Genomic DNA, 20,982 nt, shown 5'->3' with positions numbered 1-20,982 from the left:
CATAGAATTGATTAGATTGAGATATCTACATCGATATATAATTGCAATGTATAAAATATAATAACATCTTACTAATATTACCAAAAGGAAACTTTATACAAAAGCCGTTAGATTAGGTACCTCTGTCCCATTCGTGTTTCAACCATAAAGCAGTTGTGTTTGCATGGCTGTGTTTCGGTTTGAAGCGATAGTTTGGATATGGCGTGAATTTACAGGGTACAGAGGAATAATACCTGAGTCCTCAGATATGGCAAAGCATGGGAGGTACGAGTATCATGGGCGAAACAATATACTCTGTTATGTCCATGGTACTGCTCGTGTCTATAGGCGACGGTTACCACTTTTCATGAGATGGGCTGTCAGCTTGTTTGCCATTTTAAGTTGTATAAAAAAAAATATTAATGCGAAAATGAAGTTAGACGGATATTTATTACTCTTTCATTCAAAAACTACTGAATGAAATTGACTGATATTTGGTATAAGAATACATAGGATATTTATGTACTGATTTACGCGAGCGAAGCTGCGAAATACAGATAGTTAGTAATATATAGAAACTATAAATTCCGGATTATGGAGAAGTCTGGGAATTTCTCTATGTGATAGAATCAAGTATGAGAATATTTGCAGAATCAAAATGACAGCATAAAAACGTCCACCGCACAAGAAATAAGAGGAAATTATTTTTACTAATTCCAAAATACTGCTATGCCGGCGTCACGTGAATGGATTATTATATAATTCCTTTTTACTCGCAGAACCACATTCCGGAATGGCAAAATCTTTTATTACTATATTTTTGTATCAATAATTCCCTTTATCAAAATAGACTACTAAGATATTATGTATGATTTATTTATGTATCAATATTTTAAGTGTGTGAGGTATTTTATAAAATTAGGGTATGATGAGCCTGACATATCCTTATAGGATAAAAGCCTCTAAATAAAAAAGATAAAAAAAAAATATATAATTCCTTTCATTTTGCAGTATACAAGTACATAAAATATTGATACATATAATAATCTATTACAACAACAATTTTCATCTAAATCTATGCTGTTATTTATCCAAAATACCTGCCTACACACCGTAATTCAATAGTTTTATTATTGGAACACAAATGTTTAAAAATAGGTGTCTATAAAAATATTGTATTTTAAATCAGTCCTAAGCTCCTTATAACTGAATAAGAACAGAAATAAATTTGTTATTATTTTAGCTCATCGTAATCCCAGGTGGCTAAAATTATCTACTTGTAAATAGGCAGGCCAAGCGTGGCAACAACTGGCAAAACAGCCCTAATCAGGGGATGTCTATGTTTAACAGTGGACAGTTAACAGCTGATATAATGATGATAATAATGGTGATGATGATGAATTACGCAATAAGATAGTCACATAAATGACTATATACATACATAGCGCAATCATTAACATCCTTTGAAGACAGAGTTTTATAGTTTATAACGTAGTGTAATCCACGTTGTAGTGTCAACAATAAATTCAAATATATATGTAGGTTCTACTTAATATAATAAAATTGTAAAAAGCCAATGTCTGTACGCAGGAGAAATTCAAGAAAAATTGATATGAGAGAAAGAGAGAGAGAGAGGAAAAAAATTATCTCTGTCTGTCTGTATGTTTATTCCAGCATCACGCAGAAACTATTACACTAAACTGGACGTGATTTTTCACAGTACAAGTAGATGTATATTTTATCCTGCGTACTTCTCAAATTCTTGCGTACAAAGTAATGGACAAAAAGTTAATTTGTTGATATACCCATTATTACGTGTTATTTTTACATTAGGTACTGCTGTAATAGTACTGTTAACTTAACACCTTTCACCATAGTACCGGTCGCCATCGGCAGGGAATCCATCCTCACACCTTAAAACCAGAATGAGCAGGCACAGTAAAATTTCAGAGAAGCTCCCTCCCCGCAAACACTTAGGTTGTGGAACGATCTTCCTAATGAGACTTTTCCTAATAACTAAAGCATAGTGTTCTTAAAAAATGCCGTATTAAGGTTTTTTGAAAGTCGGCAACGCGCGATTTACGTCCCTAGTATTTCAGGCATCCAAAGCCTACGGTAAATTCGTGTACCACCAGACGGATCGTTTACTTATTTGCCATCATAGTTGTATAAAATAAAACTATTATTTAATAAACTAAAAGTAACAATACAAGATCAACATAAAAAAATATCTATTTAATTATTATATACATTTAAGTAATGAAATATGATTTATAAATTTGATTCTGATCTCCACGCTCTAGTGATTTTACAACACCACCATAATACCTATAAGAAATAGTACTATTCTGTATTTAGTACTAATTATACATATATATAGGTAGTATCCATGGATACACCCTGTTACTGGCTCGAGCCAACCTAACCCTTTGTAATTCAAACAGTGAAGATGGGTGAACCTTTAGGTATGAATAATTAAAGTTAGGTCCTTCCCATAATACGACAGATTGAAACACACACACACACACACATATTAACGGAACTAAATACAAGTAGACTTTGTTTAACAAAAAAAAAACTACTTTTGTCGTCTTAGTACTAGCTATTTTTATTTTAAAAGCAAGCTATAATAATAAAACAATTTGGATAAAATTCATATGGGACCAATTTTTTTCTGAAAGGGTCATCATCCTTTCAGAAAAGAAATAATTTTTCAAATCCGTTTATAAATGCCGGAGTTCAGACGCAACAAACGTAATGAATACAAACGAATTGAGGACTTGATACTTTACTTAAGGAATATACTATTAGTCTCATAGAAATTTCATCATAATTGGTTTAATTTTTAAATAAAAAAAAAACTAATTTCGTCACGATTGAAGACGGTGATTTTGGGGACACAATGTTAATATATATGTTTATGTAATAAAACATAAACAAATACTAAAAATATCGATTGATTTTCGTAAGATTCCTATCTTTTGAACTTATTGACAAAATAAATTATACTGCCTTTTCGCCTGGTATTTTGTTCGCGTCGTTTTCAGAAGTAGGAAAACAAATTAAATATACATACCTACCACAATATATTCTTGATGTGTCAAGATAAAACATATACTGGACTTTAAGTTAAACCTTAAGGTATACAACTGTGAAAACCGCATCCAATTTAGTGCTGTAGTATTTGCGTGAAGGTGGAACAAACAGATAGATATAATAATCAGACATAGTCTAGTTACAATTTTATTATGTTACTAAGATTCATAGATCGAGCGGACACTTCCCGGTTCAAATTGATAAAAGACATCGGTATTTATGTCCAAGGTCGGAAACCCTAGTATTTCCAAAATTAGCCCGATCTTATTTACATAAAGTGCCGTCCCTTATCACCACACTATGTGAACATTAAATTAATTACTATTATTAATTAATTATATAAAAATGTTGCCTACAACCGTATTTATATACAATACGTTTATTTATCAGTTACCTATTATTTTATCTCACGATAATACCTATACATACACGGAACATTATTAACAAAATTATTCATTGTAAGCGAATTTATTATTAATACTCAATAAATATGTTTAATAAGGGAATTAGTAGCGAAAATATTACATTAATCGCTGCAAGCAGGTCAGTAGTACCGGCAAAGGTTATCAATTTCCGTCTGCGTACAAAGTTGGAATATTTTCCAAGAATCACAAATTAAAGGGAGTTTATCCCTGTATTAATAAACTGCTTATCTACGAAGTAAGGTTGGCAGACCGTGTTCGTAATACAGTAGTGCGACAGCGAGTTGGTTTGAAAGAAAGTATCGGTAGATGTGCAGAATGGTTCTAATTTGATCAGTGTGGAAAGAATGCCAAATTAAAGGTTACGAAATACATATACAATGCAAAAGTAAATGAATGTATGTGGCAGAAGGGACATAGACTAATCAGAAGCAGTATTATAAGAAGGGAAGATTTAATATGTTGTTTTTTTTTAGATATTTTAGTTTATCCATTAAATTAAAAAAATATAACCTTAAATCATTTTAAAAATTCTTACATCATATTCATACATTCTTACATACATATATACATATGTGTGTATATAAGGTATATTATCAGCAAGTAACATGGACTATATTTTATTTCCAAAAAAGCCCTACGTATCCTATTTTTTTTATTATTATTAATAACATTCACATCATCTCTCTTAAGAGGAGATAGCAAACTAACCCCTAGCAGAGGCACAGTCGGCCGGGGTTCAGGGCCCCAGGAAGAGAAATCGGCGTATTATGCGGGCAGTATCCAAGAGGACCGCTTTCTACATCTTTCCCGGAAGTGAGCCGTCTCGGAATCCCAATCTTCTGAGGTGTTGTTCCAGACTAGTTGAGATAAGACCGTTCACCGACAGACCAATTGAAATGATTTCGGTGATCGTCACCGCTCACAATTCGATCACCTCGTAAACCAAATATTATTAATATATATATATATATATATATATATATATATATATATATATATATATATATATATATATATATATATATATATATATATATATATATATATATATATATATATATATATATATATATTTACATTTAATTTTTCTCGGTTAAACCCAGTTTTACAAATGTTATGGACTGGCCTAAGCCAAGTGCATAACAGTAATTATAACCCAACATTTTATTTTGCAAGCACTTAATAATACCATCGATAGGGGGGAAAGGGATTGATAGTATTGGGGTTTGACAGCACTATTGCTAGCAATATACCCTATTAGGTCGACCTCCACGTGGTTCCTCCTGGAAACCATCGTGAACAATTCTTGTTGAATTCGCCACAATGGGCTAACTGACCTGCTTCATCCTCACCTATCATCCTTCACTGGTGCCCCGCCGGTGTATACCGATAGCGCGGGTGGGGTTTACCATTCCATTATCACTTATTAAAAAAAAAACCATCGATAGGATTTACTTCCCTATTGTTCATAAATTAATTTCGTGATTAATGACGACGCCGTTTCTGTTGTCAAAATCATCTTGTATTTACAAAAAAGATTTCATTTAGTTTGTTTTCTTGTTCTATCTATCTATCTATCTATTTAAGAGCTGCGCTCTTATCGGTGGAGCTCTTGCCGCTCACTACGATTTTCAGCGAGTCTCTTCACCTCTTGATACGACACGACACCAACTCCTTTCTTGATCTGCCTGATGTGACTATATCTCGATCTCCCTCTCCCCCTCCTTCCTTCTATCTTACCTTCTATTACGCTTTCTTGTTACGATTGAAAAATTCGCTATTGGTATGATCTTTTTAATAGACTTCAAAAAGAAAGAGATTCTCAATTCGGTTGTATTTTGTTATTGTATATTTTATAATTCAATCAGTTATAAACCAATATGGAAAATATTTTGTTTATCTGAAAATATACTTACAGATTGGTTCCATTTTATTAAATATTTTTTTTTTATCAAAATCCATTCAGTACTTCAGTTTTTAAATTAAATTAATTGGTTTTGCCACAATAGAAGGCGCTTTCCTTTTTTTGGGAACCAATCTTAATTTAGATTTATTAAAATATCACCAGAGGGAGACTTTGTACAAAAGTCGATTGCTTGGGTACCTCTGTCCCATTCGTGTTTCAACCGTGAAGCAGTTGTGTTTGCATGGCTGTGTTTCGGTTTGAAGGGTGGAATATTGCGTGAATTTACAGGGTACAGAGGAATAACACCTGAGTCCTCAGAAATAGCAACGCATGGGGGGTATTATGGGCGAAACAGTATACTCTGTTATGTCCATGCTGCTGCTCATGTCTATAGGCGACGGGTACCATTTTCCATCAGGTGGGCCGACAGCTTGTTTGCCATTCTAAGTTGTATAAAAAAAAATTTGTTAAACAAAAACTTAAAAATGTATAGGTAAATTAAATTACCCCTGAAAGATGAAAACATAATTTTCATGATAATGATATTCTATATCTATCTATTCAAATATTTTATTTTTATATTTTTTATACATTTATTACTTATTTATATTGTTTTTTATATCTATCTAACGCGAATAATTATTTTTTTTATAGATAAGAACAAAATAAACTATTTAATTTCTTGTGTGAATGTATCAGCAATAAACACCTTCCGTTATACTTATATACTGGTATACCAAATATAGTTTATACACTTTATTTTCATTGGAGCGTATCTGCAACTAAATAAGTAAAAGTACAGTCTTTATTTCTCAAGAAAATATATAAATAAAACAAAGAGAAAACTACAAATGAAATAAACAGAACTTCTCGGTACCACTACGCCATTTTGTGTGCCGAAGAAACGTTCGGTGTTGTCGATAGGTATCGAAAAAGAATATAAAAATATTATTTTTAAATGGTGACGGTATGAATCGGCTCCGTTTGGCCGAACGCAAAAAGTAAAGTTTAAACTGTCCGTACAGCATAGGGGGCGCCCAGATAACCCTATTTTATTCAACTCAGTCGCAGAAACTCCTTTATTTTTTCACCATTATGCAAATCTGCCACCCGCTTTGATTCAAACAGACTGTATGAATGCTTAAAAATATATAAATAGTTGTTTCGAGCAGTATCGCTTGCTGTATTTAATTATAAAGGCCAAATAATATGGAATTACTGAAATAGCTATGTTTAAAAATGAAAAACTATATACACTAAAGAAAGATTTTAACCCTTACATCGTGATTGTGATAGTGCGTAATAAAAGTATATATAAAATATTATATTTACAAATAGTTTCCATTATAAATCAAATAATTTGATATTTACTTTCTTGTTAAAAAAGTAAAGGAAATTATAAATAAAATACCCTATTTCTTTTTTCTTTATTAACCTAAACGATAGAATATACTTTGTAAACAATTCTGTATATTTGAGTATATTAGAAAAAATATTCTTGAAACTTCTGGCGCAAATAAAAAAAAAATCTACTTAAAACTTCTGATGCAATTTAAAAAACATATAGATTGAACCAAATATAATCATTATGAATTATTTTTAAACATTACAGAATAAACATGTGATTGTCTCAGCAACAAATCATTGCTTATCAAACTTTTTTACAAAACTTCTTCTTCTTTTATTCGTTTTATCATAAAAGTTTACTTTTGCAAATCTCATTGTAAAAATTCAATGACAAAATTATGAATTTCAACTGAAAAGATTTTATAACTTACAGTAACGCAGCACGATATCCTACGATTTTACCGTCACGATATATTAAAGCTAGAGACGCTTTTATTTTTCGCAACGATATCATAGACGTGCATAGAAATTAAAGACGTATGAATACAATAGTATATATTTTGCACACCTATTATATCGAAACGGTATAATCGCTTGATATCGTGCCATGCACGAATTTATGAAAGTGTATTTTACTGCTGTCGACTGTAAACACTCGCTTGTTAATATTTCTTCATTTCATTGCCGCTTGAACACACTTTAGTTATAGTACTAGTAGTTTAACCAGAGGGAGACTTTGTACAAAAGTCGTTTGCTTGGGTACCTCTGTCCCATTCGTGTTTCTACCGTGAAGCAGTTGTGTTTGCACGGCTGTGTTTTGGTTTGAAGGGTGCGGTATGGCGTGAATTTACAGGGTACAGAGGAATAACATTTAAGTCCTCAGGAATGGTAACGCATGGGAGGTATCATGGGCGAAACAATAAACTCATGTTCATGGTACTGCTCATGTCTATAGGCGACGGTTACCACTTTCCATCAGGTGAACCGTCAACTTGTTTGCTATTCTACGTTTTATAAAAAAAAATAGTAATTTATTTAGCTATATCATCATCATATCAGCCTTGAACTGTCCACTGCTGAACATAAGCCTCCCCCTTCGGGAGAATTACCAGTAGTTGGTATGCTTGGCGGGGATTGAAACTGAAGTTATGTTTTGAAGATATTTTAAGAGGGACGCTAGTGCTCATCCATCGCCCACCCTTAATCACCTCTTACGACACTCGCGGGAGAGGAAGAAGTGGCCTATTCTATGCCGAGACCACACGGCAAATTTATCTATCTCTCTCTTCGTCCTCTTCATTACTAGAGGTCGTGTCCTTGAAAGGTGTCTGTTGCCTCTCTTTATCTATATATATCCGAAATATTAATGTGCTATTTTATGCTGAGGGTAACGAAATAGTCAAGTATATTACGTTCGATATCTTTTAAAATTTCTCACAAATCGTAGTCAAAAGTCAGCTCCCTCCAATAGAATTTTTAATTTCGTCAAAGATAACTTTAGTCTCAAAGTTAACTTTATTTTCTACCCAGTGTTACAACTTTCCAAGAAAATTGAACTTGTTTATTTTGGAGATCGTTTTTTGAACTACACTGTGCAAATATAAAGTACAAATTAAACGTTTTCTTTTGCCCTCCGATATTCTGATGATAATGAAGATTTTCGCCTTCTTTATAAGCGACGAAAATAGTAGTTAGAGCACAGTAAATATTTTAGAAAATTTTGTAAAACGTTTTAATATATAAAAAAAAAAATATCTATCTATCGCCGTTTTTAAAAACAAGTTTTTGATCCTAAACTAAACAGAGCTATGTTATACTACCCGTATATGTAGCTGTACTATAGACTCCGATGAAATATATATATAAAAAATATCTCGGAATTTCTTTAAAAAATATAATAAATTTCAATAAATAACATATTATCAATAAATCGAAAATTACGTGGATATTTCAGAAATACATAGGCGGCGCGAATTCAATGCGACGGCAATCAGCCGAGAGCGGTACTAATAACAATATCTTTATCCCAAAGTGGATTCACTATTTCATTTTTCAATTAATACGTAATAAAATATACTAAATTATGACAGCAAGACTCGATATGTTATTTTAAATGACATCGAATGAGATGAAGGTCTTAATTCGCCTATATAAACTTATGCAATATCTTTGTCAAATCCATAGAATAAAATTTCATATTTTCATATAAAGTTTACCATTATAACACTATATTATTTAGCTTCATTTTTACATATTTGGATCAAATGCTCTCTTTTCAGTTTATGGTTAATAGAACTGTCTCGATTTGTATATTATAGGTTATGCTATCCAAAAGACGATGTGATGTCACGTTTAGTACCTAATAAATAGTTACTACACCAGGTATAAATTTCTTATTCTTATCTCGATACACACGACATTCGAACACATATAGATATGATTAAAATAAAAATCTATACTTGACCATACTTCGACTAGAAAATCATGAAATATTATTCGATATCGATCATGTTATATTTTACTTATTACCTTCTTAATTAATCAGATATAAAATTTAATTTAAACTGTATATTAGACCTCTGGAACTATTAGTAAATATATAGAAATGACCGAAGTAAAAAGCAAATGCAAATTTATAAAGATATCGTATTATTTAACTATCCTATAGATATATAGATATCTAACATATTATAAATATAGGATAATTTACTATCAATAATTCATATTTTAAATATATTATACATAAAATATTTATTATTAAATAAATAATAAATAAATTATACCTACTATAATTTTTATAATAAGATGTTAATAAAATAAATGTATTAGTCAATTTGAGGAATACGTAAAAGACATTGTTAAATATAATACAATATATAAATAATCAACATATGATCTCTACAATTTATTATAAACAGCATTATATTCCTGCGTAACGGCTACCGCAGTACAATAGGCCTAATGTTACTCCGTGCCATTGCATCCTCCCAAACCAAAAGATATCAACGCCGCACAACCACTATCTGCCAGGATAAGTGAACCGTTTTATATATAATATCGCTTATATATTATATAATAATATATGTTTAATTAAAATTTATCATAATCAAGATTTATAAAAATTATCATTAGTATTTTTTTTATTATTAAATTAAGTAAACTGACCAATTATACATTAAATTACTATCAAGTTTTCATCCCTACAAATCTAAACTACAATTCATAATATCTAAGTACCTATATACAATAACTTTTTTATTACATATTATATAAAAAAAAATAATAAAAAATTGTGACACGAATATGTAAATATATACTCGAATATTTATCAAAAAAATATAATATTAATTTTTATTACAGAATATGTACTAACAATAAATAATATACTAATTTTGATATACTCAAGAGACTGCTTTTAATGAAAAAAGAATTCAATAGATGTATATGTTGACATACATTTTTTTATTAAAATATTAGTACAATTTTCAGCTTTCAACAAATACAAATATATTTTCATATAATATTATCAATCTTTATTTATTGTGCAACGAATATTGTTATATTGAAACATTCTTAACTTTTAACTAAAATCTATTTTATTCAAATATATTAATAACTATTTAAAATGTCGTTAAACAATGTGATTACTAATACGTTAATACCTAATAATATAAGCATTTTATCCTATTAACAGTAGGATAAGTATTTACATCCCGTACTATTGTAAACAACTAGATATTCTGTATATATAATACATCATCATAAAATGAAGAATTAATTTTACCTATTTTTCTTTTTATATAATATTATAATTTCTCTAATTTATAATTACTTTTAATAGTATGAATTAAAGACTAATTATCTAATAATTAATTACTTTTATAATCCCACTTTATTTACACATTTGAAAATATGTAAAGAGATATCTCCTACTTAATTTTCAATTGCTTTGTACGTTAATTTGAAATAGGTACTCGACTTTATGTTCTCTCTCCTTTCTTCAAATAGTATTGCGGGTTTTTAAGAAGAATATAAAAATATCGACATATATTTAGTGCCTTAAAAGAAATATATTATTTAATTTATTTATTAATGGATAATAGTTATGAATACATTTTTTATTAAATATTTTTTACTGTTTATAAATATTTATTTTTCGTAATGCAACTATCATTTAAAAATTACACTTTACATTTCAGAAATTTATTGCATTAAGGGAAATTTTATTATAAACATAGCATTTTTATATTTCATAATATAATACAAATGAGAAATCCCACTACAACACTATTAACAGACATACTAAATTTGTATATACGATTATGTGTACATATAAACATCAATTTGTAAATATATACAAATAAATAAGCAATACATAACAAATATGAAACAAATTGTAACATTTGAACACATCAACACTTACCCAGTGCATCGCCCCCCTCTCCTCGTAAACTCCCATCTGGGGGTCAATTTTTCCGTTTTCTATTTTCGAACGAGCGGGCCTCTGCCCCACAAACACTCACACGCGTATCATGACAATGTGACAAGCGCGCTGCGTCGCTAACGGCGGCCGACTGCGTCCCCAGTGTACGGAGGCGACCTCGCGAGAGGCGGACGCAGCCCACGCCCCCGTAACGCCCCAACTGCTGATGGTGGGCAGCTGACTTTTTATAAATTCTGTTTGACTTTACCGTTTTTTTATGTCCTACAGAATTTTCAGTGTCACAACTAGCCAGTGACGTTGCGCGGAAATGAAATGTGTGCGCGCTTCTGTCACAAGCCCGTACGTCTGTGGAGTTTTCTTTTATGGGTTCCGCACATTACTTGTATTATTAACCATTGCGAGTTCGTTAGTGTGGACTTATTTTTTCTTGATTCTTTTAAGTTTTTTTTTTTTCTCTGGGAATAAGACTTTCTTCAGCAGCTTACAAATTGTAAACTGAAATTAAGTTATTATGTTATTAGTATCACTACAAATAAGAAGTAATAGAGAAACTTAAAGAAAACGGAAAAGGAGGAGGGGCAAGGTGTAAGATGAGGAGAAGATGGAAATCAAAGGAGAAGATCCATCTTATATCGTATTTTATTTACTTCAGCGCTTTAAGTGAGCGGTAGTCCTTTAAAGTGGACTAAATGTACGGAAATATTTAAGCGAATTACATATTTTATGAAAATATATACCATTTCGGAATTTAATGTAATATAAGGGTTTATATCATTGCCCATAGAAATAACACTATTTATTGGTTACAGCTAATGCAGGCAGTCACGTCGAAAAAATATTTGTATTTTTCTCGGGCTTAACAATATTTTCCTAGGGTCCATTTTGTGAACTAGTTAGAGAACCACTTAGATGGCGTATCAAAATAAAACATACACCAATTCTTAAGATAGATCTTCAGAAATACAATCGCTAAAATCGCATCTACTTTGGTACAGTAATTTTTGTGTGATGCCAGAATAAAAATACAAACAGACAGACAAAAATTCTAAAAAAAACATTGTTTTAACTTTACTGCTCCTATTACAGGCCATCACATATTTTTTTTACTATCTTCTATATAAGGACATTTTCTAGTTATAATTTTATTTTTTTAGTAAAAATAAAATTATTAAGAGACAGTAATTAATTAATTATTAGTGACAGTATCTGTGTCACAGAGACCATAACATGATAGCTCAGAGCAGAAAGGATGTCTTAGAAACAACAATCACGTTTATAGCTGGAATCCAACAATTGTAACAAAATATTTAGTAATTATAAAAAGTTATATAAAAAATGTATATTTTTGGATATAATAAATTAAATAGGTAAACAAGGGCGGGTACACACAGTGTTACCTGAAACAAAAAAAGTATATTAAATACAAACATTACTCGCAACCCCCAAAATCAATCAATGAAGTCAAGTAAGATTGAATGTGATTATCGACTGGATGGGTGACCGCATAATAATTGGAGTACTAGTCCTTGACTCTTGCTGCTTAGCTTAACATTCAAATCTAAGGCAGGTCCTATTTTATTAACCGACTTTAAAAAGGAGAGTGTTCGATACAATAACGATTTTTAATCGTAAAAGTACTCGTGATCAGCGGGTCTACCATGAAATGAATCTCCAAAATTTCGGACTCAATTTTGACCGAACTAATAAATGAAGTTTAACATTTCGTTCGTCATACGTCCAATCATAAAAGTCAAAGGAAACAATATTTTAACATTTTTAATATTTCCAAATGGCATGTATTATGTAATTTTAACATTAAATTTCTGTTTCGTTTGGCTCCGAAATTTCGGAAAACATTTCATGGTAGGCCCTCTGTTCTCATAGGTGCTATTGACTGAAGTATTTTTTGTTTGCATAGCAAATTCTAGAATTTATTTACATTAAATATATAAGAACAAATATCTGTATGGATGGATAGGTAATATATATTAATATATATAACAGCTTTTTATCGAAAACACTTTTTGTCTGAGAGCCTCTGATAAAAATATCTCGATATAATCAGTTCGTAAGTAACCCAGCATTCCATAAGTTTTTTTTTACAACAATAATAAAAGTGATGTATAATATTGTTGAGCTGACCTAGTTCAGATAAATCTGGTACCTACCTTGCTCGTATCTACTTTTTTCCTCACATAATTGCCTTTTGATACTTATTAATTTTATTATGTAGATACATGATTTAATTGAAGTCATTAATTCCACTTAATTCAATATATAAGTGACATCATGCATACAATATAACAATCCAATTAACGTTATTGCAATTTGTCTTCATACGGATAAAATAATAAGAATGTATGCAATTATACAGACTGCAGCATGGGGTTCTTCAAAAGGGGGGTAAAGAGGTTTCTTAAGGGTCGGCAACGCGCACGTAATACCTCTGGTATTGCTGGTGTTCATAAGCTACGGTAACCACTTACCATCAGGTGGGCCGTATGCTTGTTTGCCACCTCAGTGGTATAAAAAAACATATATTTTACTTTCCTAATATCATGACGTTTATCGTCACGCTTGACTGCTAGATGGAGACACTATTATAATTTAGGATAGCACCTGTAACATCATGGTTTTCTTTATGCAACTTAGAATGGCAAACAAACTGGCGGCCCATCTGATGGAAAACGGTAACCGTCGCCTATAGACATGAGCAACACCATGGACATAACAAATAATACTGCTTCGCCCATGATACCCCCCATGCGTTGCCATTCTTGAGGACTCAGCTGTTATTCCTCTGTACCCTGTAAATTCACTGCCATATCCCATCATTCAAACCGAAACACAGCCATGCAAACACAACTGCTTTACAGTAGAAACACGAAAGGGACAGAGGTGCCTTTAGTACAAAGTCTCCCTCTGGCATACATTTTGCTCTTGTATTATATCGCAACGATAAAATCGTATGCTAACGTGCAGTGCTACAGTAAATTCTAACAGCACCCTATCCATATGATAAATTATAAAAAACCACCCAAACTACAAAATCATGACTATACATATTTAAATATATAAATATGAAAGATTTTCCTTTCTCTTTTGTCTATTTGTAAGACCACAACCTAAATAAAGTCAGGGTACCTATGTAGGTACTGATTATCCTAAATCAAGCGCCATGTCGCGGGTCACAGGTGCTTAATTATAAACAAAAAACAATCAAATTACCTATTATCATTGGAAGTACACTCAGTTGCATGTATGAAAGCAATTACAAAAGTAATATTAATAATAATAATTTATAATGAACGTACTACGTAACCTCTAATAGAGAACAATTTTTTTTTTTTGTATAGGACACGTTTGAGTTCCCACTGTAATTAATCAGTGAAATACATAAATGTTCACCACAACACCCTCCCCCTCCCTCTCAACGGATTTTATCATTATAATAATTAACCAAAATGCCGCTCCGCTGATTCCAACCTTCTAATGAAAATATTGGGTCATTCGGACGAATTTATCGTACAAGTAACGCCATCTAGCAGACAGTTGGAGTACAACCGATAAGAGGACATAATTGTATTCATTTAATAACAAAATTACACAGTAATTCACAGTATAATTACCGCCAGATATATATCTTGGATTTATTTACTTTGTTAACGATGTTTATCATCACTCAACTACGTGGAGCGGCATGTTACGCTGTTGCACTTTATTACACTCGCTTTTCGAAATGAAAAATAAAACTTTGTAGTATATATATACTCGTATGTATGTATGTAAAAATTAAATTATTATTGCGAAAAATTAATTCTCTTACACTCTATTATAATATAAATATTATAATATAATCTTTAACCAACCATTTGAGAATCCTTTAAATTACCCGCCAAGCTAGAGAGAAACGAAATATCGCAAAATTAAATTAAAAATTCAATAATAACTCAAAAGATATGCAATGTGAAGTGACAATGAGCCGGCTACATAGACGTATGGTCATTATGAACAACTACTACAAGAAAATCATCAGTCACCCTTAATTTTTAACTGATAATTAAATAAATACGTACCATCCCAAACGTTAATATGAGATCTAACAGTACTGTATGGATAATAGGCTTCTGAGGTTCCGGACATGTTCTCAGAGTGAGGCAGGAGCCAGCGGTGGCACCAGCAGCAGCTGTAGAGGCGGTACTTGGCGCAATCCTCGCTTGGCAGCCGGTCTGTCTTATAATGAAGCCAACCAAACCACTCCGGCGTCACCTGTTAAGTTCTAGTGTTACTTTGTTACAAATGAAGTCCGTATTATATATGTAAGAGGGTTGGATATCGGTGAAAAAAAATACTGTACCTAATTATTTTTATTGTACCTGGAACTGGACTGAATTATTGTATGATTAACCGATATAAATCTGCAGTAAAGCATATTTTATGGATAATACAATCTCCAACACGCATAATGTGTTTTCTTAATGAAAACACACAATAATTACACACAAGAATTAATAATTAATCGATTTTTTTTATTTGTATTAGTAATGTCTTGTAATCGAGTCCGTTGTTTACATTCGTTTGTTTATATTACCATTATGTTGTATTGAAACAGTCGATAGCTTAGTTAATCGTTCGCATACATTACCAGAGGGAGACTTTGTACAAAAGTCGATTGCTTGGGTACCTCTGTCCCATTCGTGTTTCAACCGTGAAGCAGTTGTGTTTGCATGACTAAGTTTCGGTTTGAAGGGTGGGATATGGCGTATATTTACTGGGTACAGAGGAATAACACCTGAGTCCTTAGGAATGGCAACGCATGGTAGGTACGAGTATCATAGGCGAAACAGTATACTCTGTTATGTCCATGGTACTGCTCATGTATATAGGCGACAGTTACCACTTTCCATCAGGTGGGCCGTCAGCTTGTTTGCTATTCTAAGTTGTATAAAAAAAAAACATGCAAATTTCTATTTGGATTTTTAAGAAGTAATTATGACAATAGCACACGAATGCTAGGGAAGGAATCCTATGCCATACCGCCTGCTCAATGTAATATGAATAATAGAAATAACTTCTGTTATGGGAAAGGCCCTTGCATTGCACAGGAATGTTAATGGACAGTTATGATGCCATAGTTACTTTTAAACTTTCGCGTTTATTACACTTTATTAGTATAGTTTATCGGGGTCTTAACACGAATTATTTGAGTTTATATTATGATAAGGGATCTCTTTAGAAATGCGAGTTTTTTTTTTCTTAAGCGATAGAAGGAGCTCGATGTGACAGTATAAATCTTGTATGTACCAACATTTTTTGTAGATCCCGTTTCGCTACAATTGTACTATATAACTCATATTCTGTTTCTCATATCGTGTTTATGCATTTTATACGGTATTTTTCTCTACCGAATTTGATAATTCTTTTGCAATGGTTGAGTTTACTTGTATTCATTCCATAATTTTTGTTACAATTAATGTTGCAATTGGATTATTTTATCAAGTGCTTTTTTTTTTAATTTAATTTAAGAGATATTTTTTGTCTCGAATCTTCAATAAAGTTAATATCCCCAAAAAGCATTTTGCAAAATACTTCCTTCTGTATTTCGGAGACATCGGTTTTTTTTTTCTTTTTGGGAAGAATCGAAGTTGGAAGCACAGTTAAAAAGTTTTCCAAAGTTAGACAAGAGCTGTACTTGCTGAAAATCACCCAGTTCCTTCTTTTTTGAAGCAAAACCTTAAATAATTTTCTATCCTTTAATATATATTTTTCTTTTTCTTTTTTATAATATTTGTCTTTATTTTAATTGAGTAACCCACCTGACTAGCGTCGTATTCCAATTTGACGTTGGGCGCATAGTCGACCCATCGGCTACGGCCCATCATATAATTCTTGTTCTCATAGTATTTGTTGCCGGAACAATCCACGCCCATCAGCTTACCTTCCTAAGAAATTTACCATTTTAATTACAATTTGTAATAGATAATTCTTTCAGGTTACATAATTTATGGTGGGTAGAAAAAACTACTTTTGTCACAGGACCATCTTTACAACACCGGTTACGTTATGACCACGACTACGTAGCCTCACGTAAGTAAATGTAATATTTTACCTAAAAAAAATCAAAGGAAAAAGATAGACGCTCTAGAAATGTGGCGCTAGAGGAGAATGCTTCAGGTATCAAGGACCGAATTTAGGACAAACGTCTCCATTTCATATTGGAAGAACTCGGCATTACGCAGCATATTTCAACAACAACACGATCGCGCATCCTTACATTTGACACCGAGAAACGAAGCTTCCACGAAGCAGTATATGATATAGAGCTTGGTGGATGATACTTGATCTCTGGGACATTTGCCTATGCGATCGACCGACCACGTCAAATCCATGTTAAATGATTCGCTCCACAAGTGTATCAGGATGGGAGCCAACTAAGAGACATGGCGGGACATCGTGAGGCCTAAAATGAAATTTGGCTCTTTTTTTCTTTGAACAATTCGTAATCTTATTTTTTCCTAAATATCTTTAATAAATAGCACGGACTCTATTTATCATAAAGGTTATGTCTCTTACTGCGTTATATAATTACCATAACCATGCTGTCATAAATGTATGAAATAAGAAGAAATAATCGTCTTTATTTCAGTTTGTTGTAAAAAATATGTTTCTTTTATAATAAAACGAAAATATACGCTCGGAAAACAATAAAAAAAAATACTAATAGCGACAGCATACAAAGACATTTATAAAAATAACATTTTAACTGAAATAAAAACTATAAGAATGAAATAAGATAGCTGATGTTCATCGTTTGCGCGGAAGTTTATTCAAATGTAAAAGTGGTACTAATTAGCGTCATTTTCAGGTTTCGTTTTCAGCGCGCTCATTGGTATGTTATTCTTTGTATACTTACCTTCAGCGTGTCCGTCCTCCAAAGCTTGTAAAGAGCTTTGAATGGCCCACCATTTTGCGATACGATACGAAAAAAGCGAGCCCATTTATCAATCGGTATTAAATACATTGTTATTTAAATGTGTATTATTTGCCTTTAAAACTCAAAATTATACTTTTAAAATTTATATAGCAATGTCAAAAAATTTTACAGGTGTCATTGTGGAATTTTCCAAAGTTTTCATGAAAAAAAAAGATAATATTAAAAAAAAGGTACTATGAGGAATGACTACTAAGATACTAAGAAACATTGCCTGCTATGAAATCCTATAGAAAAGTATTATGCTTCCGTACCTTGGCTGTTTGAAAGCAGACATGAGTGAGACAAAGGTAACCACCCGTGCATACTAGTTTTATTACAATATCTTACTTTGATTTAAGCCATTTCATAATTTTTTTTTTCTATCCTTTTTCATAACTAACATCGTACACTCATGTCTGCTCTACTCTGAACTGTAATATTCAAACCATTGAAGTGTTATCATTATTATGTCAGCCTTTAACTATCCACTGCTGAACATAGGTCTCCCCATATAAGGGTGTTATGCCAGTAGTTGCCACACTTGGCAGGCGAGTTGGCAACTGCAGTGAGATTTTGGTGATGTTTTAAGAGGGAAAATCCTGCTCATCCCTCGACCATTAAATAAATAATGTTAAATCAATAAAATACTATACTTTCTTTAATTTTTGTTTGCACATATTATAGGGTTGATACTTTTACGTCTATTTCAAATACATAATCTGCAATAATAGTTTGTTTTATTATAGAACTTTAAAAGATTATAACACAAGAAGACAGACAGACCGACCGTAGACAGTCTACTGTTGTAGAAGAAATAAAAAATCGGTTAATTAATTCAAATGTTTCTATTGGTTACTAATTTTATTTACAGTTACTGTGATATTTTTTATAAAATTCATTACCTTTTCATTAAGTTCTATTGAAATAGATTTCTTTAAATAAATACAAATGGAATGATAACCTTGCCTACGCTAACGGTATACGCTGGCAGGGCACCAGAAAAGCACAATGGTTTCCAGGAAGGGGACACACGTGGAGGTCGGCCTGCCTACATCGCTAGCTTTAGGACTGGTAGTTCATATTACTAACTATCCCTTACCCGCATTAAAATAGATTATATGTACTTAGATACGTCCGTAAAGACTGTTCACATTGTACTGAATTTAATAAGTGAGAGAGGAAACATAGGCGTAATGCATAAGTACATTAGCTACCTATATATATGTCTAGTCATAAATAAAAACACCATTGGAAAAGCAACATAATAATTTATTATCAACAATCAAACGACTCACATACAAACTGTTCACAGCCTAATCCGACACAAAAATTGATTATACTTAAGAAAATTTGCACGTTCATTGCTGACAGAAATCTAATGTCTATTAGGTTTTAAGAATTCAATTTATACAACCTAATTATCCTCACAAATATCGCTTTGTGGATCAGGCGGTAGATATAATAAATAATAATATATAATATATATTGATTATTGACATATTGGTACCCTCAGTATAACGAATACTTTCAAAGTTTGCTCTCATTTCATTATTCATAAAGAACTCAAAATCCCATGAAAAGTAAAGAAAACTTTAAAACCCTCAGTGAGTGAAGGGACCCCCAAATGAATCGGTATTCAACCCATTCGTATAGAAAAAAAAATGAATCACGCCAGATCTATCGAACCTCCACCGTTTAAAACTCCATCCGCGGTTGTTCATTTCCTCTGCTTACGGTAGTTTTGTGGTATCACTCTTAAGCACCTCCATCGACCACACCAACTATTCTTGTCACTATCACTTTTGGGATCAGGTTATAATGTCAGCCAAATGCACACGGGCATCGCTTTGGGGGATCAGGCGGTAGCCCTCCACTTAGTCTCGTAAGGTTACTCTCACGGATAGCACTTTTGGGGGGGGGGGGCAATAGTAGCTCCTACTTCTTCTCTTGAGTTCTCTAAAGAATATTTTTAGAGGGACCATTTTAGGTACATAATTAACGATACCCTGACCATTGCCGGATCCATTTTTCATCTCAGAATTCAATCACCGGCCCCCAACTCTCTTTGATAGCTAGCTCTTGGTTCTTCTAAGCACTCCACTCACCCCATTCAATCTTATCTATCCGGCACTTGATCTCCTGCAAAGAAGGGCGTCCCCCCTCTTTTCATACCTCTATATCACACGAAAATATTCTATACTTCTTGGGCGTTTATTCTTTAAAGCTTTTACGAATAAGAATGTTAACATCGATAAATGTTTTATTTTTTAATTGGCAAAGAGCTAATGTTGCTCATTATGCCTTAACAAGAGGGGACGAAACGAGACGGGATATTAAAAAGGTACGGTAAGGATTTTAGTATTAGTGATAATTAAAGTTTGACGTTGTTATGAGAAATAAAAGAAGCTAAGGAGTTATAAACCAAAGGCTGTGGATGAGCTAACAGACTTAATATGGAAAAGGATTTTTTAATGAAATGAGAGACTTAATGACAGAGCGTACCTATTACAGTAACACATAGACCAATAATAATTACAAAAATACTGTATCTACCACTTTTTCAAAGATGAAATAATAGAATATTAATATTTTCAAAATTTGCCTTGTCCGCGTGGTCAAAATGGACTAGAGTCCTAGAAAAAGATATAAATCAATTTATCAGCAATGAACGTGACCCTCGACATAAATACTATTACGGAAGTACTTGACAATTTTGTGAGGTTGACACCAGCTGTGGAATAACAAATGTTAACAAAGGTTTTTTTTTCTAGTTTTTTCAAATAGCCAATACTTATAATCTCCAGACCAAACA

The 20,982-nt window shown here is 32.2% G+C and overlaps 2 protein-coding genes across 4 annotated transcripts in view; both read right to left on the bottom strand.

Annotated features, from left to right (window-relative positions):
* The window catches only part of LOC113516752 (protein apterous-like), a 118,053-nt gene extending 106,659 nt beyond the window's left edge, over nucleotides 1-11,394 (bottom strand). Inside the window, exon 1 of one of the 2 annotated variants that reach the window (XM_026901230.3) lies at nucleotides 11,177-11,394. In XM_026901230.3, the coding sequence (XP_026757031.1) occupies nucleotides 11,177-11,212 (36 nt within the window). In that variant the 5' untranslated portion in view covers nucleotides 11,213-11,394. The remainder of the gene's footprint in view (nucleotides 1-11,176) is intronic. The other variant, XM_026901223.3, reaches the window with a different exon arrangement.
* Nucleotides 11,395-11,867: 473 nt separating this feature from the next.
* Nucleotides 11,868-18,464, bottom strand: LOC113521540 (probable NADH dehydrogenase [ubiquinone] 1 alpha subcomplex subunit 12). Of its 2 annotated transcripts, XM_026907105.3 has the most exons (4): nucleotides 18,111-18,464; nucleotides 17,014-17,139; nucleotides 15,274-15,466; nucleotides 11,868-12,594 (listed from the first exon to the last, which is right to left on the bottom strand). In XM_026907105.3, the coding sequence occupies exons 1-4, from the start codon at nucleotides 18,216-18,218 to the stop codon at nucleotides 12,557-12,559; spliced, it is 465 nt and encodes a 154-aa protein (XP_026762906.1). In that variant the 5' UTR covers nucleotides 18,219-18,464; the 3' UTR covers nucleotides 11,868-12,556. The 2 variants fall into 2 exon arrangements, with proteins under 2 accessions (XP_026762906.1, XP_052751494.1); XM_052895534.1 differs by lacking the exon at nucleotides 11,868-12,594 and having other exon boundaries at nucleotides 14,983-15,466.
* Nucleotides 18,465-20,982: the final 2,518 nt, after the last annotated feature.

Source organism: Galleria mellonella, unplaced genomic scaffold, assembly GCF_026898425.1.
Source record: "Galleria mellonella isolate WM207_F2 unplaced genomic scaffold, CSIRO_AGI_GalMel_v1 utg28, whole genome shotgun sequence".
In the NCBI taxonomy this organism is placed as follows: Eukaryota; Metazoa; Arthropoda; class Insecta; order Lepidoptera; family Pyralidae; genus Galleria; species Galleria mellonella.
The sequence above is the reverse complement of the archived record's forward strand: the minus strand, read 5'-3'. Positions and strand labels throughout refer to the sequence as shown.